Raw genomic sequence first — 26055 nt, forward strand, 5'->3', positions numbered from 1 at the left:
CAGCACTCCGATGGAGTGAAAACATTTCCTGAGCTAATTGCGAGACTGTGGCCAGAGCAATTATATGTTCTAAAATTGACTATAGTAGTAGCCTTATAGTAGGGCCAAATAAATCAGAATGTGCGATGCTGCAAATCATACAGAACAGTGCAATTAGGGTCATGACTGGCCTTGGTAGGAGAGGCCATGTTTCGGATGCTAGACGCAACCTACACTGGCTCCCTATCAAGGCAAGGATTGAATTCCGCCTCTTGCTGATTACGCATAATTGTATGGTGGGCTCAAGTCCGCTATATTTGAAGGATACTTCGGTCCACAAATCTAGTATGCGGAACCTTAGATCTAACAATCAACTCAAGATCCCTAATTGCTCTCTTACTCATGCCACTAAATGTGCGTTCTTTGTGGTAGCACCAAAGGCTTGGAATGCAATTCCACCCGACCTTAGAGATCTGAGTTCTACAGCCCTGTTTCGGGAGAAGATGAAGACTCTGCTGTTCAGATGATTTTCATGATGCTCTCGGTTCACCGCGGACCTGTGTTGTATGTCCTCTTACCTGTTATTTGTCTCTGTTTGCATGATGCGCCCTTAAGCCTCTGGGTACTCGGGTGCGCGTTATAAATATGATAAACTAAAAGTTAAGCCTCAAACTCAATGAAGGTACGTTAAGGCAAAAATATTCCTTGTATTCGATCTGTATTCAAAATCATTAAAACATCAATGAATGCCAGTTTGGTACATTATCAACATGCTGGTCAGAATTCCTTGTTATAATTATTTTACTTAGTCTGTTCTCTTGTTTCCTTCAAATTATCTCACACGTGTACATTATTTGTCATTTCTCCAAATTGTGCCACTTGTATAAGATTGTTTAGCTAACTCAATTGCATTCATCACATGCCTCGTGCGGATTACTTACTTCACTGAATTATTTGTCATATTGAACAATTATTTTAAATCATTAAGAATATTAACAAATCCCTGATTATGCGTAAATCATTTGTCAGTTATCTTTCTTTAAACAAATTGCCCATATGCACAAATTATTTCTCTTTTCCCCATAGGGATTTTTGTGAAACAATAGCAGCTCCACTTCCAGGCTTATCTGAGAGGCCTTGATTTATTATATAATAGGACGGAGGAATTGGTACTCATTTCACAGGCCCAGAGACAGAATTGAACCAGGCCATTGAAATAAATAAAACATTGCGATTGTTCTTAGACACCTGGCAAATGACTTCCATAAATAAGGTAATTGTAACAAGGATTGCTGTCCGGCATATTGACAATAATCTAATTTGATATTTATTAATGTATTTAATGATTTACATTAAACACTGAATAGAAGAATTTAATTTGTCTTAATGTGCCTTTGTAGGGTCTGAAGACTGAGATATCAAAGCTATTTCACCCTCAATTCGGGACTCTTCAGTTATGATATGTAGTTACCACGTAGGTTCGATCCCTGGGTCCAGCTTAGAAACCTCTGGGTATTAAGGGCATTATAAATAACCCATTTCAATAACAATAACAATTACGTATTATAGAAGGCTCCTTATAAATCGACTATAAATAAATTAATGTGTTTCGCAAAAAAACATACAGAAGAAAACAATGATTCTCTCACACCTTTCATTTTGGAATACCTCGGCTCTTGTATCCGCTCTGCTCCTACTGCCTGCACTACTTTATGATCTTAAAGAGTAACATTGCTGACATGATGGCGAATTCTGATGCTCACTTCATTTGACCAGAAGAAGGCTTACCTACAACGTAGAGTCCCATCGCTTCCGCAGATGGCTCAGAGGGAGGCTGGTGCCCTTCTGTGATTGTTTCTCTATGCAGCTGGTCCTCCTCTTCATTGAGATGGGAGGTGGAAGATGGCCGCTGGCTCCCTGTCACGTGACAGACAGCACGGTGGGGCGTGGCTCTAGAAAGTGGCGGAGGAGAGTCTCGAAGCCAGGAATCGTCCTGCCCCCAAGACTCTGTCACAAAAGAAAAACAAATAGGTGAGTATTGGGACTGGTAGACCACAGGATGATGACATGTGTACTATTGGGTTTTGGTAATATATTTACTATAGCACTAGGCTTGCAGGGTTGTCCAACTTCAGGCCTCAAGGGCCAGACACGTGATGGGTTTTCAGGATATCCCTCATTAATATTCATGAGAAAGAATTTGCATACATTTAGAATCAGTATATGCAGATGTATCTCATGAATAATAATGAGGGTTATCCTGAACATCTGACAGATTTGTGGCCCTTGAGGCCTGGAGTTGGACAACCCTGTGCTAGAGCCTGAGGACAACCCAATGCGGTTTAAGATCTTTTAGCATTACTGAACCTCTCCAGAAGTAGTTGCGCTCCCACCCGTCTATGACTTGTTGGCCTATGACTTGATGGTGCCACAGGAGCAGAGGGGGCTTCTGTCTAACATTGCCCTCTCTATGTCCCACATAGGCTGTACATGTTGATTTATGTCTGTAACAGGGCATGAGAACACATTTATTCTTGGAATTGGATATGGTATGGGCATAGCTCTAAGAGGCGGCGGAGTGCTTCACAGTGCGGCCGTTTATTATGACAGGAGCATCTCCACCATGAACTGCAGTGCATAGAACAGTGTGGTGAGTGTGTATGTGTGTGTGTGGATTCAGTTCATATTGGAATACAGACACGAGGCAGTAACGAGGGCGGGCCGCCAACATATGATCATGACAGTACACCATCCAGTCAGCCATTACATATTTACAATATGGCACATGTTTAAAAAAAAAAAAAGTTTAATTGAATGTGCATTAGTTCAATCATGAACTTTTTTCCACAATTCATCACGCAAAAAGAAACATTGTTCCCTTATAAAATAACAGAAACCAACCAACTTCTAAAAAGAGCGTCCATACTGCACAGACTTAGAATCTGGGGAACAAGGAGATTAGGGTCTCGTGCCAAAGGCATCATTAGAACCCAGGTTCCAAGCACGTCAGCGCAGCCACTAGAACACAACCACTGCCATATTTTCAAAATCCCAAACTTAAGCATTCGAAAGAGAACTCATTCGATTTTATGACGCAATGACCTGCCTTCGACATGAAAGGAGCTCCGCGCTCACTTTGCTTTCTATGCTTGTGAGGGTTACTTATTCCGCCATCCCCCTCCAATCACAAGCTTCTGTTCCCACCCTCGAGAGCACTGTTTAAAATACATTCAAGAAACATTGGCACCTCTAACTTTCTGTGAGTCTTTTCATCGGCCAAGTTGCCGGTTGAACCTCTGTAATCCTCAGATATAAAGGGTGCAAAAGTGTTTGTCTAAAGTGTGCACTGGTTAATGCATGTGCGGCCATTTCACCCTACCCTACTGAAAACCAAGCCTGCAACATGTAAACCTCCCAAACAGCAGTGCTACACTGCCAAACTGTGCTTAGCTCTGACCAAGCTCAGAAAGGCCCAGCGAACAGGGTGCAAACTAAATACACTAGGAAGCAAACAAGTGTAAAAAGCTGGTACTGTTCTAGCAAAAAGCTTTTTATTACTCTGCCTTAGAACTAGTCGATGAGGCTTAAACTCATTCCTTGTTCGACAACCAAATCACACCACGGCCAGCTTTTCCTATTACCTTGATCAGTCCTGAATCTATTTATCAGAATTTGAATCTAAAACCATCTCCATTCCAAATCAAATGCCTCCAAATATTCAGTCGCATACCACTCATGGGATTGGATTACACCATCTACCTGTGAAGAACTGGCCTTTCCTGGATTCCATTTTCAAACTTTTGCAAATGACGAATTGAGGCCTCGGATTGGCTCTATGAAAGTCGCATCTTTCCCAGTTGACCCATGGCCCACCTCTACTGTTAAAGGCTGCTCAGGTAACTTTTTTCCTTTCATTCTCCATTACTGCTCTCTCGTGCAGGGTATAGTAAATGTTGCGTAGTAATACGCGGTTCAGAGAATGCAGGCCCATAACGAGGCTCGCGCATGCGTGTTTTCAATAAAGACGGTCCCGGCCGGCAGTTCGCGCCGGAAATCAGAGCAGCAACACGTCTCTGGCGTGTCTCTTAGCGCGAGCGCTGTGTGTGTGTGTGCCTGCAGGTGGGGCCTGCCATCACCCCCACACCATCACACTGGTGACGAGGACGGCGCGGGAGCAGTCCTCCGCTCCGGTAGCGTCCAGAGAGGAGAACGCTGCTCCGTGTCGGCACGGGCTCACACGTGTGGCCAGCAGCCATTTTGGATCGAGCGCAGAACGCAGTGTTGCGGCCGGTGAGGGTGCTCGTGCGCCACCTGCATTTTCCACCGAGTATAGTGAATTTTTGGACCCTCCACAGCCTCTGCAGCTGCAAGGTTGTGGCATTCTGTCAAGAGAACAGGAAAAAAAAAAGAAAAGAGTGGCACCGGAGAAGATATTGCGCCAAGGGTGTTCCGGGGCCCTGTCTTCAAAGCAGTTCAACGCACTTCTGTAAGTACCACGCAAGGGAATGGGAGAGAAAGAAGAACAGGATGGCGCTCCTGCCCCCATCCCTCGCAGGGTGAACAGTACACTAGCCCCCATGCCCGAATTTGATACCATGGGCCCACCTTCTAAGTTGGGGCCGAAATGGATCCTGTGGGTGAAGAGGTTGGAGATGTTCTTCACAGCCTCGGGGATCACGGAGGACGAATAACGGATTGCAATCATGGTGTACTCGGCAGGGGCCGAGGTGCACAAGATATATGACTCTCTGAACATTCCGGTTGCGACGTATGCTGCAGTGAAGCAGGCGCTCCGAGATCATTTTCTGCCAATGGTGAATGTAGACTTTGATAGATTCGTCATGAGTGCGGAGAGACAGCGAGAGGAAGAGTCACTGGATCAATTCTGTGCACTACTCAGAGTTCTAGCAAGCTCCTGTAGATGGGGAAATGAAGAGGAGATGGTTCGGAACCAGTTGTTGCAGGGCTGCAGCTCTGGTAAACTGAGGAGGCAGGTATTGAGGGAACCTGGCTTGACCCTACAACAGATTCTGGACACAGGAAGGGCCTATGAGCTGGCTGACGCGAGGGGTGCGAAAATGGATGCAGCCACGCATGGGAGGAACAAAGGTGAGGCTTTTGCAATTGGCCGCACTAACCCAGGAAAGTCAAGGGGGACGTCAAGAGGAGGTGATAACCCGAGGGGGCATAGCAAGGCTCCCTCGTGCCAATATTGCGGGTATGACCTGCCACATATGGGTGACTGTCCAGCCAAATCGAGGACCTGTGGCCGGTGTAACACCCCAGGACATTATGCTAGGGTTTGCAGGGCATCAGCACCTGTTGCCGCGTCGAGAGGGCCCGAAAAGGTTGCCAGAGGCGGCACTCAGAGAGTGAGGGGTGCATCATCCATTGAACAAGGTGTACAGGTCCTGAACATCGCCGAGGAGGAGGAGGAGGAAGACGAAATCTTCTTCATCTCGAGCATAGCCGAAGGCCCAGGCAGGAGACGACAACCCAAGTGCACAGTTAACATTGGGGAAACACCCACACCGGTCTTGATAGACACTGGGGCGTCCGTCTGTGTGCTGGCGACGGAACACTACAATGCACTCCCTGGACCACCAGGCCTAGCAGAGTCCACAGCACGGATATACGCTTTCGGAGGACACACACCGCTTCCCATCCAAGGAGTATTCGTTGCCCCAGTCACTCACGGACAAAATAGAATAAGGGCAAGATTCTTTGTCACAGATGTGAGCCCGCATTCCCTTCTGAGTTGTGCTGCGGCTGAGGCATTGGACATTGTACACTTCTCATCTCTATCACACTGACTTGGAAAATCTGTTGAGTCGTTTTGAAACGGTATTCCGAGGGATAGGGAAACTAAAGGCTGACCCAATACGCCTCCACATCGATGGGTCTGTGAGACCAACGGCTCTAAAACACCGCCGGGTCCCTTTCCATCTGAGGGCACAGGTGGAACGCGAGCTGCAATTCCTGATAGACAAGGACATCATTTAGAAGGTAGAGGGCCCCCACCCCGTGGGTCTCCCCGATCGTGGTAGCCCCAAAGCACAAACAACCGGGTGCGGTACGCATCTGCGTGGATATGAGGCTTCCTAACCTAGCGATCAAAAGAGAGCGCCACATAACACCCACCCTGGACGACATCATTGGGGAGCTTCAAGGGGCGAAAGTGTTCTCAAAACTGGATTTGAGGTCCCGGGAACCATCAGTTAGAGCTCCACCCCGAGTCAAGATACATCACGACGTTTACGACGCATGAGGGGTTATACCAATATAAAAGACTCAGTTTTGGTATCTCTTCCGCGGCAGAGGTTTTCCAGAACACCATCAGGGGAGCCCTGTCCGGACTCAAGGGAGTGATAAAAGCTCTACTTTCTAGTGGTGACAGATCAATGGTCCCGCTATCCGGAGGTTGAACTGGTGGAGTCGACGGCGAGTGACCACACCATCATGGCGCTGGAGAAAATGTTCGCCACGCACAGATTTCCAGTGGAGATATGCTCAGACAATGGGGCACCATTTCGGGGGCAATGTTTTGCTCAGTACTGTGAGGAGAGGGGAATACCCCATAGGAAAGTCACACCACTCTGGCCGAGGGCAAATGGGGAGGTAGAGCGCTTCATGCGAACGCTAAACAAAGTGTTCCGCATATCAGCAGATGGAGGCGCAGACCTCCGACGCAACTTAGTGGACTTCCTTCGAGAGTACCGCTCGACCCCCCATCAGTCAACCGGGGTCACCCCTGCCGAAGCGCTCTTTTAAGCGTGTACCGAGAGGGCTCCTGCCCGAAATGGAAGGCCGCCAGCCGGGGGAGATTGAAAAGGATCACGTGTGAACGGAGAGGGCAGTGAGGAATGAAAAGGAGACGATCCGGAGGAAGCTCTCAGAGAGGCCGATTGCGGTGGGGGATACCGTATTGGTGCGAAACAGAAGAGCAGAAGGAAACTTATCGTTAACCTACGAAACCCAGCCCCTGGGGGTGACACACGTGAAGGGCTCGATGGTCACAGCGGCCAACGCACATGGAACTGTCACCAGGAATGTCTCATTTTTCAAGCGGGTGGGGTCTGCCGAAACGGATGAAGTCCACCCTCGGGCACCTGAGCTGAGCGATGAACCGCCACCGAGACCCGATGGACTGGCCGAGACCCAAGGGACACAAGAGATGCCTCCGGCCGAGGCACGCAGGTACCCGAGCCGGGCGGGGCGTAAGCCGGCGCCGAGGTTCCAAGACTTCATTATGGACCCTGCCTAGGCATCTGGGTCGTGCTGGAACATTTATGTTTAAAGAATATGTTGTTAAGTTATACTGTTGATCACTGTTCGTTGTTTGGGGAAAAAGGAGGGATGTTGCGTAGTAATATGCGGTTCAGCGCATGCGCGGCCCATAACGAGGCTCGCGCATGCGCTTTGTCAATAAAGACGGTCCCGGCCGGCAGTTCGCGCGGAAACCAGAGCAGCAACACGTCTCCGGCGTGTCTCTTAGCGCGAGCGCTGTGTGTGCATGTGTGCCTGCAGGTGGGGCCTGCCATCACCCCCACACCATCACAATACAGGATCCATTTTCTTTGGTCACACCACTTTTGAAATATTCCCCTCTTGATGTCAATTTACCATTTAACCTTTGTCGCATCACTATCCTCAAAAATGCGGCTGCCTTACAACTTCAGCAGATCCTCGAGTCACATTTTCTTCTCAGTGATAAGTAATCAGGTTTTCTAACCCACTGAGGAATGGAGTTAGCACAGTTGAACACCTAAGAAAAATCTTCTTTAGAACAAAGACAACCACCAGAACACATTGTGGCTTATGTTGGATATCATCTCAGTGGCTTTTGACATTGTGGACCTTTGAATTATTAACAAAAGACTTCCTTCAGGGGCAGGTGTTCGATTTAGTTCTGAGGTGGTTTACTTCTTTTTGACCAACAGATATAACAGCATCACCTCCAATGATCTGTCTGCTCCCAAACTTTGAGTGACTTGTGGGGGTGCCTCAGGTTTAATCCTTGCCCCCTCTTCTTTTTAACATTCATTTTAAACTTCTGCATAACTGTGAGAGATTGGCACTTGCCCTCTTCATTCACCCAGAATTTGTTTGGGAATATTTGTTTGGCATTCTAATAGGACTCTACTAGAAGGATAGGACTGTCCCAGCATCCTCTGTGTTAGCATGAAGACAATTCCTAACTCTACCAGTTGATACAATGTGCTCCTACAGGTTGATTTTATAACAAATGGGCAGCCTGTGCTCAGTGGACATGAGCTTTCAGGCCATTGGGGTGGCTGCCTGGGATATTAACACATCCATTGTTTGTGTATTGTAAGACCACTCGAGCTGCACACATTCCTGCCTAATTGTTCAAAGGCCTAACTGATGTGGGTGTACATGTGTGTTCCTTACTTCATCTAAGAATCAAAATGTGCAGATCAAACAAAGAATAAGGCCTAATTTGTTCTGAGTCTTCAACACAGCCTGTTAGGTTTCAGGCATACTCTTTAGTGCAACACTACTTTTTGTTATGTCTACCATATATATGTATGCATTTATAATGCATTTGATGAGCTTCTACTGCAAAGCTACTGGTTAGTCTCCCCATATATGATCCCTGCTCCCGCCAGTTAGTCCCATCCCTGAAGCACCCTGCTGCCCGCTACACTTTCCTGCACCCATTCTCCATGTTTTCATACATTTTCCACAATCTAAATTTCTTGGGACGGGCAGCAATCTATATATGCATCCCAACATTCCCCCCTTTAGTTAATCCTTCATTACCTAACTTCTCCCCTTCTATCTCTACTTCATCTTTAGGCACCCATACCCTACACACATGACGCAAACTACCTCCATCCCATGCATATTTTTCTGGGGTACATGTAATATATATGCAATCCCCATCTCCCGCAAAATCTACCCAGGGTCCAACATAGTTTTCAGAATCTGTGGGGGCGAGGTTATTGTTCCTGGGGGTGAATGGGTCGCTCAATTGTAACCATACGTGGCTTATTTGGGTCCTCAGTTTAAGCCTGCCCATCCTTTGTGCCTGAGAGAGCCATACCTGCCCCAATAGTAACCATCATTCTTGCACTGTTTGGGATACTTTTGGTACAGCATCGAAGCATCAACTGTTATGTGCAGAATAAAACCAGAAGGAACACCATGATCAGAACCAATATCTTCACCAGTACCCCACGCAAGGATGGTGCCCGCGAGAACAACATGTCGTACCAATCTTTGGGCCTGCACACCTGCTTTCCTCTCCATACCAGTCTTTAATTTGTGCAAGGCCCCTTTGATGTGCATCAATGATGCATTCTCTGCATCATCTGGGGCTGTCTATGTGCAAGAGGACAACCCAATCTTTTTACACACGCCCCCATCCATCACCGCCAGGAGAGCCAGGACATATCGGTTTTGAAGCGTCATTAACCGGATCACCCTCAGCTCACTCTTGATAGCATTGAGGCCTTGTTCGGTATAATTTTCCAACTGCATCACTTCCCACCAAACAGTCTGCAACCACTTAGGATTGGAGGCAGCCTAGATTCCTGGAGTCAAAAGCAATGCAAAGAAAACCTCAGTTTTAGTGTACAGCTGGTATTTGTCTGAAATCGCTTTGAGCAACTTGGACGATTCTAACGACAAGTAGTTCGATCTATTCCTTCTTATCTTCACTGACCATTTCTTCTTCTTCACCTGGGGGGGTAGCTTGGATAGAAGGTGGGGTGGATTGCAATACCCCATGCTTGGATGCTGTTGTCAGATGTACTTCTGACACCACCAAGATGGCTGAGTGCAAGGTTGTAAGTGCGCATATATCTCACCAGGAGGGTGGTAGATGCAGGGATGCTTGAGGACAAGTTTATATCAGGACATTTAAATGCACTTGAAACCATTCCAGACCTATGCCAACACTTGAAAGGGTGGCATAGATACATTGATGACATTTTTATAACATGGACAGGCAATGCAGAATCCCTGAAATTATTTCATCAATGGCTAAATAGGCAAGATACCCACATCAGGTTTACTATGGAATCAAGCACTGTTGAGGTAAGTTTTCTTGATCTAATTATCAGAAAAGCAGGAGCTAAATTGGAGACAACACTCTATAGAAAGCCAAAAGACCGTAACACCTTGCTTCATTACACCAGCTTTCATCCTGCAGGCCTGCGGTATAACTTACCATATGGGCAATTTCTAAGGATACGCCGCAACTGTAGCACCAGTCAAGAATTAATGGAACACTCCAAACAGTTACAGGATAGACTGGTGGAGAGGGGTTATCCCACACGACTGGTCAAAAACAATTTGAAGAGGGCAAAAAATACCAGTAGGGACACATGTTTAACCCATCAGCCAAAGGTAAAAAAAGAGCGATTGGTCTGTGTTACCACCTTTAGTCCAATAAGTAACCAGATTAAAAAGATAGTCAACCACAATTGGGACCTTGTAAAGCAGGATGGGTCTCTACATCAGAGACCAATGTTTGCCTTTAAAAGAAATCAAAATCTGAGGCAGAAACTAGTACATACATACGTGGAACCAAAAAACAACCAGACGATACTCAATCAATGGGGGTTGCCCCCTGTGATTGGTCACCACAAATGTGGAGGATGTGTAGCTTGCCCTTTGGCAGAGGTAAGAACCGATTTTGAGTACAGACAAGTTAAATGGCAACTCAAAATGCATACTAATTGCAAAACCAAGAATGTAATTTACGTAATAAGATGCCCGTGTGATCTTCTATATATAGGAAAGACCATTAGGGAAGTATGGCAGCGCATCTCAGAACACAGATCCTGTATAAGGAATAAAGTGGCGGACAAGCCGCTTGTGGAACATTTTGGGAGATATGATCACAAAGACACAGACCTAACGTGGTTTGTATTACAAGTAATAAAACCTTCAAAGAGAGGTGGCGACATGGGCACTCTCTTACATCAGAAGGAACAACGTTGGATACACACCTTAGACACAGTGAAACGGGGTCTAAACCTGTACGTGGAATGGAATCACCTGATTGCTCAGATGTAAAACAGGTTTTTTCCCCTGCAGTGAATCAGAATTTTTTTCCCTGCAGCGAATTAGAATTTTACATTTAGAGGCGTTACCAAAACAAGTGACAATATCCACCACCTCTGTAACGAATACGCCTAAAAACGCGTGGTGCAGTTTATGTTGCATTTATGCATATCTGACCCCTGTAGAAATATATACCAACGAAAGAAAGATGCCTGAATAAACTACTTTTTCCGAACAGGAGTTTCACACCGCGTTTTTACAATAGTTGGGTTAACACAAATTATCTGGCAACAGACCTTGGATTAGTCTGTTTTTTGTTTTTATTAACATAGAAGCATTGCCTTTACAAGTTGGGAGGTGCTTGGTTATTATTGATCATCACTAATCCAAGCACAACAATGAGATTAATTGCAAACAAAATATAAAATAAAAAATAAGGACATGATATAAAAGCTCGCAACGCGAGGAGACGCCCCCCTACGCTCGCGTATACCTTAAAGTCCGCTTTCTATGAACATTAACACGAGGATTCGCGTTGACGGTATCCGCGATTCCGCCGGCTGCATTGCGCGTTATTGTGGTGCATGCAGGAAAGAAAAATCGGAGACGGCGATAATCGGGTAAGTACACTCCACCAGAGTGAAAGTATAAATGAATCCTCTTTGGTACACGAGACGATGTCACCAGTATAAACATAAATGGGAGGCAGTGGCTCTGTAAACAACAAATAAGGGTATAAATGCGTGTCTCTGCAAATCGATCCACGCTTTTTTCTTTAAACACAAGAGACTTCTATGTGTTATAAAAAGCATTAGTTGGTGGTCATCCCAACAAATTAGTTTAGGCTCATGTACTGCAATACTTTTAAATAAGTGGACAAGTATCAACTTTAGAGAACAAAACGGGTAAATACCGGAACAGGAAGTAAGATACTCCCTTTGGGTTGACAATTAAAATGAAAAAAGAAAAGTGTACAAACACGAAGTAATACAACTCCATATTGAATAATTTCTAGCTAGGTGGAACATATATAATCAACCACTGGTGTTTATATATTGTTTTCAGATTCATGAACCAGAAGGAAGGTGATGAAAGAAGGGTAGCTTTGGAATTATAAGCCTTCTTTACACATATTTTGTCCATCGAACATCACGTCTCCCACAAATCCGCTTTGGAAGCTGTGGCTGTTGCTACCCTGAGTAAGTGATCTAGCCCTTTTTAACTCGGGTCCGATCCACTGATGGGTACCCTTTGTGATCTGTAAAGTTACAAAAATAATGTTGGCTTCTGCGATCAAGTGAAATGGAGACAGTCTTAGGTAATGGATACAATTTTCTAACCCCTTAGACCAGAGGACCATTTGCCTCCAGATTCCAACTGTCCCTCCTGACCCCATCGGATAGGAGTTGAGTTGGTTGTTGTTCTAGTGATTATAGAGCACATCATATTAATATGCAATCAAATAACTTGAAAAGGAGTGACGGGGATACACAATACTCATGTAGTGTTTTATGTATTTTTTTAGATGGTGTGGCCCATGTCAATATATGTGCCTGAAAAATGGGTTGTTTTGTCCTGAAGAAGGTTGCCGTACAGAGAGAGTATTAATGATGATGCTCGCTGAGAGCAACTGAAACACGTGTCGACGTGAGAACTGTGGGAATAACAGAACACAGACTTGTGTGATACCCCAAATTGGTGGGGATGTTTTCACAATGAATTGTAAACATATTTAGAGATAACAGATGTTTTTACTGTTTTTTATATACAGACCATTTTTTCAAAGTATGAAGTGTAGAATGAGAGATTGATGAGGAAAGTATAAATGTGAACGAATGAATTAAGAGCATGGGCCATAGAGTTATATGAATTGTTTAATATATTTTTTGATACAGCATATTTGCTTGAATAAAAGAAAATAAGCTTGGGAACTGTAAACCGGGCTCAAACTACTTGTGTACTCCGTCATCTTTGTATTTGGTCTACTAGTTCAAACCCTGTGGTATTTCTGTTAGATTGACCTGTAGAACTAGGGACGTTAAAACAGGTACCCCTTCTCTTTATGGGATGATGGAGCAGACATAACAGCTCCCGTTATAACTCTGCTTCCTCATTGAGTTCATATAAGCATACCACAATTATTAAATTCTGGGTGGTGCACATTAGACATTGTATGAAACATAACACCTTTATACTATTCTCAATTTCTTCTGACCGTTGTGTATGAATCTGTTGAGAAAGGTATTTAACACACTTTGTTAACTGAGTTAAATACGAGTGGAACTCATCCCCCAGAAACAACCCCCCGTCACAATTTCATGGGGTGAGAGGTGATGGTCCTTACAGGTCTGTGTCCTCAGACTGAACAAGGCCAAAAGGGAAGCAATGTACCCAGTTCCTTTCCAATGTAACACAGAACTTTGATAATTTGGTTATCAGCAATCCGTTCATCCATTCTACAACACCTTTAGACTGACAAATGGAACATAGTTTATGTTTTATTCCTAAGAGTGCTGCATTTTCCTTGAACTTCTCGTTAAAGAAGTGGGTGCCATTGTCACTTCAAAGGGTATTGCACACTCCCCACCGGGGAAACACTACTCTCACCAAAAACCTGCCGGTCGATATAGCATTGGGATGTGCACAAGGACCAGCCTCAATCCAACGGGAGAAGGCACATACTACCAGTTTTAAATTGCGATAAGAGTTACACCTTTGTCCCATGTCTGCAAAGTCAATATGTAGGTCACAGAATGGGCCAATTGGGTGTGGCAGAGTGCCCCTTAATGTTTTTAATGTTTGCCCTTTGCTGTATGTTTGGCACACTACACAGTTAGATGTAAACACTGATAGCAATTCCTGAATATTAGGTACAAACCAATCCTCCTTAATGTCTGCTGCAATATGTTGTTTAGATACATGGGACAGATATTGAAGTTGATCGAAATGCCACCAATTCCAAAGCTTGGGGCATGACTATCTACCCTGTACTTGTCTGTCTCCATACTAAGTCAGTTGGAGATTGTGCACACCCTCTTCTTTGCAACACCATTTTCTCATTCTTGGGTGCCTGTCCCTGGATCTCGATAGTTTTAGTAACCGAAAGATCTGTGTATGTATCCTGCAACTGCAACTGCATATTTACGAAGACAGGATGTTCAGGTATGTCCTTGCGTGGCATATATGTAGACTGTTGGCCGCTGTGTCTGCTGCTCGGTTCTCGAGAGAGACAAAATCTACACCACTCGATTGGTTACTGCGACAAGCGAAGGTTCAGCCAGGGCTGCATTTAGCTGATCCAACAGGGCTGCGTGCGGCACTGGAGACAGATCTGCCCTACGAAAGCCCCTCCTCATCCACCTTGACAGTCCCAAATGAACAGTAGTCATGACATATGCTGTGTCAGAATAAATTGTCACTCAGCAACCTTGCGCTGCCTCGAGTGCTTCAATGAGAGCAATTAGTTCTGCTGCCTTCGGGGAGTAATGACCCAGAAGCATCCGGGTTAGAAAAGCTTCATATTCTTCCTCCACTAGTTGCACCACTGCTACCCCAGTATGTCATTGTCCGATCTCTTGATCAATAATTGATGACCCATCAACAAAAAACACTTTTCCATCATCCAAGGCATAATCACGGGCCCTCATACGTAGTACAGTGATGCATGTACTTCATCATTGTCAGTGATAGGCTCAGCCAAAAAAGCCAAAAAAGTAGCTGCGTTTACTGTTTGACAATGAACAATATGAAGCGATGGGCTTGAGAGAATCACTTCGTATGCAGAAGCCCTCTCTGTGGTCAAGGTAGATTTGGACCGCCCTATTATGGCAAAAAAAAGCATGATCTAGGTACAGTGTTAAAGAACACCCCATGACAATAGAAGCAGTTTTATCGATGGTGAAGGCAGCAGCAGCCAACACCTGTTCACATGGGAACTGTCCTTGCATGACCAAACCTAGCATGCCACTGTAATAGGCCAAAGGTTTATGACCCATTGTACTGTGCTGTGTCAACACAACAGTCATCATCTGCCCATCAGAATGCGAAAAAAGGTTAAAATCTTAACTCGGGTGTTGCCAACACAGGTGCAGTGGAAATAACATCTTTTAAATCCTGAAATTTAGCAAACATCTCACCAGTCGGAATAATAATATTCTTTGTTCATTGTGCTTCCTTAATTAACCAAATATCCATGCCCTACAGTAATGACTAAAAACCAAGAAATGTGTGCATGTCTTTATGGCTTTGGGGTAGCTTGCACTGCTGCCGCGCGTTCTGGAGTTACTCTTTTACCGTTCACCGAAATCAATTGTCCGAAATACAACACCTCTTGCTGGCAGTATTGCAATTCTGCCCTGTCCACTTTGTACCCCTTGTCAGTCAACAATTGTAACAGAACAAAAGAGTACTACATATCAGCAAATAATCGACGTATTTAATTATAGTACTGGGAACAACAATATTGCCCAAATATTGCCAAAATCCTCATGTAACACTCTGTCAAAAATACTCGGGGTCTCAGAGTACCCCTGAAGAAGTCTAGTGTGTTCAAGTTGGCTCCCGGCAAATGTAAATTCTGTGAGATACGTTGAATCAGGGTGCAGGGGTACTGAGAAGAACGCATCCTTTAAATCCACCACAGTAAAATGGATAGCCTCCATGGGTATTTTGCATAATATGGCAGCAGGAACCGGAACCACGGGAAATTCTGCCTGTACAATGTCATTGAAGGGGCATTAATCCTGAACATTGTCCAACTAACTTGAATTCTTCACTGGATAAATAGCTGTACTGCAAACGGGCCATTATAGTCTCATAGATTCTCTCTTCTGTTGCCTTTGATAATGGATATTGCTTCACTTTAGGCAACACAGCGCCAGGTTGCAAGGTGATGCAGATCTGCACAACACTCTGCAAAAGGCTCACTTCGTGCAGATTACTCATCCACACTTATCAGGCACTCGAGACAGATCTGCAGACGCAAGGAGGGAGCCTTCCCTATCAATAACATCGGACAAATTACATGCCTGAATTCCCCCTCACTGATACATCATTTAGTCGCACCTGTATCTACCATGAAAATAAATGGTTTCCTATCTCCTTGCCCACCAAGGGTTCCTGTTCTGGGTCGGCGGTGACTGATAGGACTGGACACGATAAGGCTCTCTGTGAGCTGACCTAATCTGAGTTCATGTTTGTCCCAGGAAAAGCAAATGAGTTCCCACCAACTTCTGTGGCCCCCTGATAGTGTGTCAATGTGCCACTCTGAACGGTACTATATTTGGGAATGAGAGGGCACTGTTGTTGTCCTTGCTGCATGGTGCATTACTAGAGCCAGTTGCTGGTAGCTGTGGAAAAGATGGCAGGAGAACAGGCGGGGCCCCGGGAACCGACACACTGTAGGGGGCTGCTGGAGATAACTGTACATACGGCTGAGGGTATGAGACCGAACCTCCCTGAGAGTAAGGGTACATCTGTTGTTGAGGATATGCACACACTTTTCTACTCCTACATTCTATCAAAAAATTACACATTCGCCTACACATATAACACTGACCTGCTCCTCCGCCTCCATGTGGTATTATCCCTCCGAACCCTCCAAACCCTCCATGGGCACCTGAAAACCCCCCTCTTCCCTGCTGAAAGCACCCTGGAAATCATCCTTGATACCGGGGCTGATACCCACCTGCCCAATCATTTTCCCCTCCCCACTCGGGAGCAGGTGCTGCACGCACGTCAGCCTGAAACGTCCTAAGATCGGCCGACCCTTCCATCTGCACTATCGCTACAGCCCTTTCCAACACAACCTTTGCTAACTTCTTTTGAACCAGTTTTGCTGCCTCTGCTTGCACTCACTGCACAGTTTCCTTCTCCTTTTCTTTCAACTGTTTACAATGATAAATAATAATAGACTGCATTTCCGCATACCCCTTCGCTTCAATCACCACTATTTTGTCGAGCGCTTTCTGTACCTCTTTCGGGAGGCCTCTTTTAACTACAAAATAGAAAAATGGAATTGATTGATCCCATGAATCTCCTGTTTCTGCTCGCCACATTTTGTCATGAGAGGACAAAGGTAGTGAATATGGCAAGGGAAATGTGCACAAGATCACACAGTGAATAGCATTGAGTCAAACAACATGCACACAGGAACCAAGACACATGTACACTAAAACCCAGGATGTGCAAGTAGAGTGTGATAACAATACAAATATATGAACAGGGATGTGGGGTAAGCACTTAGATGGTCCTTATGATTACAAAGAAAGTCGTCGAGTTCCTTACCCACAATTGCTGTTACAGGTACTGTTAGCGCTAAACCCACATACAGGGCAAGCAACGACAGGATCGGTGAGCTAACACCCTTGATGGTATTGTATAAGGTAACTTAAAGACAATACTAATGAGGACGAGAAATACCACCTGAAACGTCATCGAAGCCAACAAACCCCGTTGATCAAACAGGGACCCAGAACACCTAGAACAGCAATGGGAGGATAACTTAATACATAAGACTCACGACAAGGGGCAAGTAGGAATAGTGATTACAGAATAGTGAGGAACACATAGGCATTCACACAGGAGCTAGCTACAACAGCACACCACAACTAATAATCAATAGGAAACAAATGGAGAAGTGCAAGGGAAAACCTGGAATAGATTTGAAGTAAAGGAACTGGAGCAGGGAAAACAAAATTACAAAAGCAAAACCTCCCCCTCTCCATCCATGGAAGAAAAGGCAAAATGCTAAATCTATAAACGAGGAGAGACTAAAGGATCAAGGTTTACAGCAGAATAGGGCAAAGTCAAAGAAATATAGAACACAGGCAAACTGGGCTGCACAGAAAAAGGAAAGCACTGGGAAGTGCTACCTGCAAAACGGAGGAAGACAGGAAGGGAATTCAGGAAGCAGAAATCACTAATAAGCACATTAAACTCGAAATCCAGGGAAAAGGAACAAGAAAATAGAAAATAGAAATTAGACACTAAGCTAAGAACCAAGAACAAGGGACCAGTCACAAATAAGACCACTGCATCAATGACCAGCGCTGGACTGAAGCAAACCGAGGCTTTTAAAGTTGCTTAATGAGCACACGCCTCAGGTGTGCTGCTTGCTGCACCTGCCAGCCATAGGTGTTGCTTATCCTCCACCAAGCCTTGTCCTGCAACGCTGAGGATGACGAAGAGGGCAAGGCATTCTGGGAAGCATAGTCTTTCGATTAAAGCAGCATGCTGCTGGCAAAACCCTGCAATGTATCCGGAAAGGAAGCAGCATGGAAAATAAGGATTTAGCACTCGCAATTCACCACAGCACTGTAGCATAAGGTTCAGAAGGAAAGTCCAGTAGTGAATAAACCCCAAATTATGCCCCAAATGGTGAGAATGGGAGCAAAGGGAGCGAAACGTGACACATCTCTTGTATGTGCAATATATGTTGGGCAGGGTCTTCATCATCATGGATAGTTCTCTGCATAATCGACTGGAGTTCAGGCATTTTGTGGGTACGCACGCCTTATTGCTGCTCATACTTGGGGCCTGATGTCATTCAAATGTGCCCTATCATAGCTATCATCACTTAACTTCACCCCCGGGTACGCTGCTTTAGCCCATATGTCATCAGTCTGATATCCCAAAATCAATATGAATACACTTTTCAAATCTCCCACGGTCAAGCTGGTACCCGCTTGTATGCTTCTCAAATGTATATATCCATTTACCCCCACCGCCCCCCGGCTGTAATGAACAGAAGTGCATTTATGCGATTCGTTTAGTCCATATGCGCCCATTGTATGTACTGTGCTCCCCCTGTCTCTTCTGTAGTAATGGCAACTTTGCTCCAACTTTCTTCTTTGCCATTACTGATCCCTTAGCTATTGCCATCCGTCCAAACCTATTTTGCAACCTTGGTCCCCACAGGCTCTCTACGCATGGGCAATCACAGGTGGCTGTTCTTCCACTTTCAACTCATCCACTGTATCGCACTCCTCTTCTCCTCCGTGTGTATAGTCATATTCTTCCACTGACCTTACTGTGCCATATTCCTCCCGGCTTTCCTCTTGCCTCCTCCTATCTTCCCTTTCTTTCTCTATATCTACATCCTTAATGGCTGTGCTATCTATCCGAAATAAAAAAATCTCCTGCCCTTCATTCATCCACTCCTACAGAAGTCTGCTCTTCATCCCCCTTTTCTATTTTTAACCATGCCAATTCACTCTTCACCTTCCTCAAGGCATCTACCAACTCCTTTTGTGTTTTTTTTATAATTTCCCTCTGATCCTTTATCCCTCACAGCCACTGATGCTGTGGGGTTAGGAAGATTCTGACTGTATGCCGGCGTAGGTGGCGGGTGAGCTGTGGCAGGCAAAGGAACATACATAGGGTTTGTGTATCCCGATGCAACACATGTAGGGTAACACCCTCACTGGGGGACACTGGTCCTTTTCAATCGGAGCCACAGGGGCGCTTGGAAGAACAGCCACAGTAGCAGCTGTAGTACACTGAGTAACTGCCTCACCCACCGTACTCACAAAATGGGTAGAGCCATCCTCTAATTCTTCCACCATTTTCCACAATTCTAGTACTTGCTTTTGATTTTTTAGTTTTCGCACTCTATATGCAGCTGTCAGAAATGTGTGCTCAGTATCTCCCTGTTACTTGTTCTCTGCTCTAGCTATGGCTTAAACATCCCCCTTAAACATCCCCTGCTTTGTTTTCTGTAACCCATTCCTTATGATATTTAAGAATCTTATCTCGGTATAAAGGAAGATCTTTACACATATAGGCCAGCAGGGTTACTGGCTCCATCATAGCCAGGCTACCCCTCCCTATCAATGTTTTACAATATTATCAACACCCCTTATCTCCCCCAACATATTGTGCCCATCCCCAATACCCACTTATTATGTCCTGCACTTTCCCCCGTTCACAACCCCCTTCCATCCACACACACACAAAACACACTCCTCTCTCACACTTCCTATGTTATACCACGATTGTGCCTCCTCTGGTCACCAAAAAACCACCAAAAAACACAAAAAATCACCAACAATAAAATCACAATAAATTCTACTCTTTCACTCCAACACCCCCTTTATATCAGGTGAGGAGATCCCAGGCCAGCAAGGGCCTCTACCACAATGACTTATCGTTCCCATGCCCCCTTTATACTGGACAGAGAGATCATCGACATACTAAATATACAGAGCCTCTATCCATATCCTCCTTTACTTCAATTTGCATTGCTGTCTTCTTCCCTATTACCTAAGGAAAGGACCCCGTTACTCCACAATCCATAATATAAAATTTAAAAATATATACACTACCATGTGGTTTCCCTTATCATCAATCCACTCTCTTCTCATCACAACCATATATTCACTCTCCTTCACACTCCCCAACATTCATAATCTCCCCTCCTCCCTCACTTGTTTTTCTGTGAAGAGGGTGCACTTACGTCTGCAAGTTCATCTAGTCCCGTTAACAGCCTGCACAATCCGGGGGCAGCGCCCCGCTCCAAAAAAAAAACAGGAATTCTGATAACACGGCTTCTGTAAACCTCTCAAGGTTTGTGCACAAAGGGGACTGGTCGCTGTACGTGGGCGCGGCCGCTCTAGATATGTGGGCAGGAATCCTCCTTCCTTTCGGGGGATACTGGCATCACGTCATGGTCACCAATAATGTAGGTTAACTTCCCAGTGCGCAGACCACGATAATAAAACAAACTAGGGAAAAAGACTAGGTGTACCGTTTTTCGAGAAGAACAAGAGTTTTATTCTCATATACAGAAAAAAAAGACAATTGGGTATTATTGACCCACTGCCTAAGAGCTCTTTCCCTTTCTTCACAAAAGTTTCAGCTTACAAGCATATATATCGTCACACAAGATGCACTCGATACACAGTGTTAATCCCCCAAGTGCATTGGCTACCACATATATACATGCTAATAATTACATATAGCCCATATAGCCCGTCTTCACCACACAAGGGAAATTGACCATGAACATCTGTAACACTGCAAAGAAATTGGTTAAATTCAACTGGTACCACCCTTCAATCTAATCACGTGACATGCACCTGATCATCACTATGAATTTAGCAGTTACATTTGAGACCAGTCTGGTCCTTGCAAAAAAAGGATCCCTTTTCTCATCCCAGACACATTGGTGCCCCCATCATGCCCTCCCCACTGTATGGACATCATTCTTGGCTCCCCCTGGCACAAATCTTAGATCATGTTGTTCTCTGCTTTCCCTTTTATCAGTTCTCCTTCCTGAAAGTAAGACTAGTGTCGACACTAATCAAATGGAATGACAACCATTCTGGGAGGGGGGGACGCTAGTGTCTTAAATCTTAGTTCTTAATTTGGCAGCCTAAGACCTCTTCCTCGCTTCCCAAGAATATGACCTTTGTGCTAGGCTGCAGCCCCTCACCTGTTCCGCTGCAAACATTCCTGCCTAATTGTTCAAAGGCCTAACTTTTGTGGGTGTACATGCATGTTCCTTGCTGTGTTTATGAATTGAAATGTGCTGATCGAACAAAGAATAAGGCCTTGTTTGTTCTGTGTCTTCAACACAGCCTGCAAGGGTTCAGGCCTACTCTCCACTGCAACGCTACTTTGTGGTATGTGTACCATATATACGTATATGTATGTATTTATAATGCATTTGATGAGCTTCTACCGCAAAGCTACTTTTTAGTTTACCCCCCTATATGATCCCCGCTCCCACCAGTTAGTCCCATCCCAGAAGCACCCCTAACCCCCCTACACAGTCCTGCACCCACTCTCCATGCTTTAATATATTTTCTGCATTCTAAATCGTTTGGGAGGGCCGGCAATCTGTACATGCATTCCAACAACAGAGAAGACATGTCTTATATAATTCCTTCCTGCACTGGCAGAGTTCAAGTCTGCACATGTCCTTCCTTCTGGTGGGTCGTAGGCCGCTGGAGAAGTTGAGTTTCTCAGGGAGGTAGCTGGGAGACTTCAGAGTGACAGCCTTGTGGATGATGCAGCAGGATTTGAAGATGACACTGGCTTGCAGCCTGAGCCAGTGCAGTTCATGGAGGGTTGCGGTGATGTAGTCGAATTTGCAAAGTCCTTTAATGAGTTGTGATGCAGCACACATCGCAATGGTGCCCGGGAGTCACCGGAATGCCTTCCATGAGGGCATTGGCCCCAGCCAGGTGAGGGGGGACCAAGGCTTGGACAGGGCATCTGAAGTTGTTTTCTGGGATGAAGTGCATGATATTCTGCAGGGGATAAAGTTGATACCGAGCCGTTTGTGTCTTTCGTGCCATGTGCTGTTTGAAGGTGAGGTGCCTGCCGATGTCACACCAGGTGACCTGGCGCAGGTGGCCAGCTAGGGTGTGAAGTTCCTCAATGTGCATAGCAGAGATCCCGGTCTGGTGTCCGGGTTGTTCAGCAGTAAGAATTCAGTCTTGGAGGGCTTGAGCTTTGGGTAAGCACTGGACATTCATGTGGATCAATTGCTGGTACTGGCAGGAGTTATGTTTATCCTTGGAGTTTTTTTCAATGTGTTTTCGCTTTGCGTGATGTTTATATGTTTTCTAGGCTTCCGTTTGTTAAATATTTTCTGTACTCTTACTTTCCTTTAAAAAAACAGAAAAACACTAAGCAAGTTTCCCTATAACTCGACTTCCCATAGACAATGACAACACAAAAAAAACAAAAAGTTCACATTTTCTTCTGGTCCATTTTCACTTTTGTAGCATCCCAGGTTTCCTTTCGTGTTTGACATTTTTTCTGTTCATGCCCTTAGTTGTGGTTGTTGTTGTTTGTGCTTTGTGCGTGTGGTTGCATCCTGTTTTACTTTTTTCTGCAAAGCGTAATTAGAATACAGTTAAAATAACCAGACAGCAGAAGCTCTGTGACCTGTTTGGGTCTCTGGAAGAATTGCACAAGGAGGTGGTAGTGGTGGTGGCTGTGGGGGTGGCAGCAGCTGTGGGCACAGTATCCTTGTCAATGACACAACGGTTCATAGCTATTCAGAGGAGGATGAGATGGATGCAGGAAGAGACATGTGTATCTGCTTGTTGAGGGTTTTCAGCCCATTCTGATTTTAGGGCGAGGAGAGAGGAGGGCATTGTGTGGTCAGCAACTGTGGGTGTTGCAGCCGGAGATGGAGCAAGAGAGGGCCTGCCAGAGGTGTGGGGGAGGCTGTAGCCCAAATGATAGAGCAGGAGCAGTATATGGCTGCATGGACTATAGGTGTCCATGGATGATGTCTGATGGTGGATAGTCAGCTGCACCACTGATATGATAGATATTAGTCTCAGATGAAAGATCCTATCCAAATAGTAAAAATGTGGCAAGTGGTTGATCACCATAAACGCGCCACCACATTTTGCAAGGCATGCATGTACACTGTTGAATGCTATTTTATGTATGCCACAATAATGGGGGCACACTCCCTCTATGAGGCTAATACATCTTTTCCAGCTCTTCTGTTGACTCTGGTTCTTCTGGGGCTTCCTCGCGTACGGCCAATGTACCCTTACGGTTGCCATTGGGTCTCCACCGTTTAAAGAATTTCCCAGTATTTGGAGCATTGCCATGTTTGCCTAAACTCCTTGCAGCCCTTTCCGCTCTATTGTTGATGCCACGTTCATGTGGTCACCGTATGTGTGGCAGTGACCCCTTGGGATTTCTTCCCCACTTCCCGCATTGGTGTTGGTTCTCCATTTTCCCCCACTTTAATAGCCTTGCACTATTCCATCAATTAATCAATGGTCTTTGCTGGGGGTGATTGAATCCTCAAACATGGACAAAGGGTAAAGGAGAGAGGTTGCGCCATAGTGAGACCATGGAGGGATGACAAGTAGCAGGGTATCGTCTCACCGCTCTTCCTAGCATAACTACCCCAGATTACACAACCCCTAAGCAGAAAACCGCTTTATTGTGTCTAGAGCTGAGCAGAGATTTAAAATGAGCTCAGGTTATGGGCGCAGCTGTTGTCACATAGTCAATGGTGCACATCAGAAGAGGGAGAAGTGTTATATCTCAATACAGAAAAAAAGTGAGCGATATCAAATATGGAATGAGGACGCCTATGCGCCTCCAAGAGAATTAGGGTGCTGATTTCATTGGGGCCAATTTGGACTGCTGCCTGGTTCAAGAAATATTCCACAACGCTACTGCTGGACTTCACTCAGACCATGAACCCCTCATGCGTCTTGGGGATGCTATTTTTACATCTCTCTAAAAAAAAAACCATCAAAAGACCCTAAGAACCCATCTACCTCCCTACCTTTCACAAATCTCCCTTTCGTGATTAAACTCATGTCTCATGTCTTCATATGCAAAACCCTACCTTTCACAAACCTTCCCTTCCTGATTAAACTCATGTCTTCATATGGGAAACGCTACCTTTCACAAACCTCCCCATCCTGATTAAACTCATGTCTTCATATGGGAAACGCTACCTTTCACAAACCTCCCCATCCTGATTAAACTCATGTCTTTATATGGGAAACCCTACCTTTCACAAATCTCCCCTTCCTGATTAAACTCATGTCTTCATATGGGAAACGCTACCTTTCACAAACCTCCCCATCCTGATTAAACTCATGTCTTCATATGGGAAACTCTACCTTTCACAAATCTCCCCTTCCTGATCAAACTCATGTCTTCATATGGGAAACCCTACCTTTCAGAAATCTCCCCTTCCTGATCAAACTCACGTCTTCATTTCGGATACCCTACCTTTCACAAATCTCCCCTTCCTGATCAAACTCACTTCTTCATATGGGAAACCCTACCTTTCACAAATCTCCCCTCCCTGATCAAACTCACGTCTTCATATGGGAAACCCTACCTTTCACAAATCTCCCCTCCCTGATTAAACTCACGTCTTCATATGGGAAACCCTACCTTTCACAAATCTCCCCTTCCTGGATAAACTCACGTCTTCATATGGGAAACCCTACCTTTCACAAATCTCCCCTTCCTGGATAAACTCACGTCTTCATATGGGAAACTCTACCTTCCACAAACTCACGTCTTCATATGGGAAACGCTACCTTTCACAAACTTCCCCGTCCTGATTAAACTCATGTCTTTATATGGGAAACCCTACCTTTCACAAATCTCCCCATCCTGATTAAACTCATGTCTTCATATGGGAAACCCTACCTTTCACAAATCTCCCCTTCCTGGATAAACTCACGTCTTCATATGGGAAACTCTACCTTCCACAAACTCACGTCTTCATATGGGAAACGCTACCTTTCACAAACTTCCCCGTCCTGATTAAACTCATGTCTTTATATGGGAAACCCTACCTTTCACAAATCTCCCCATCCTGATTAAACTCATGTCTTCATATGGGAAACCCTACCTTTCACAAATCTCCCCTTCCTGATTAAACTCACGTCTTCATATGGGAAACTCTACCTTCCACAAACTCATGTCTTCATATGGGAAACCCTACCTTTCACAAATCTCCCCTTCCTGGATAAACTCACGTCTTCATATGGGAAACCCTACCTTTCACAAATCTCCCCATCCTGATTAAACTCATGTCTTCATATGGGAAACCCTACCTTTCACAAATCTCCCCATCCTGATTAAACTCATGTCTTCATATGGGAAACCCTACCTTTCACAAATCTCCCCTTCCTGGATAAACTCACGTCTTCATATGGGAAACTCTACCTTCCACAAACTCATGTCTTCATATGGGAAACCCTACCTTTCACAAATCTCCCCTTCCTGGATAAACTCATGTCTTCATATTGGAAACCCTACCTTTCACAAATCTCCCCTTCCTGGATAAACTCACGTCTTCATATGGGAAACCCTACCTTTCACAAATCTCCCCTTCCTGGATAAACTCACGTCTTCATATGGGAAACCCTACCTTTCACAAATCTCCCCTTCCTGGATAAACTCACGTCTTCATATGGGAAACCCTACCTTTCACAAATCTCCCCTTCCTGATTAAACTCACGTCTTCATATGGGAAACCCTACCTTTCACAAATCTCCCCTTCCTGATTAAACTCACGTCTTCATATGGGAA

At 45.0% G+C, this 26055-nt stretch overlaps 1 protein-coding gene across 1 annotated transcript in view; it reads right to left on the minus strand.

Annotated features, from left to right (window-relative positions):
• Positions 1-26055, minus strand: part of RTN2 (reticulon 2) — a 330108-nt gene that overhangs the window by 190162 nt on the left and 113891 nt on the right. The window contains exon 4 of the mRNA XM_069644694.1: positions 1768-1986. Coding sequence (XP_069500795.1) covers positions 1768-1986 — 219 coding nt within the window. The remainder of the gene's footprint in view (positions 1-1767; positions 1987-26055) is intronic.

The sequence above is a fragment of the Ambystoma mexicanum genome, chromosome 2p, assembly GCF_040938575.1.
Source record: "Ambystoma mexicanum isolate Mex_15411 chromosome 2p, UKY_AmexF1_1, whole genome shotgun sequence".
NCBI lineage: Eukaryota > Metazoa > Chordata > Amphibia > Caudata > Ambystomatidae > Ambystoma > Ambystoma mexicanum.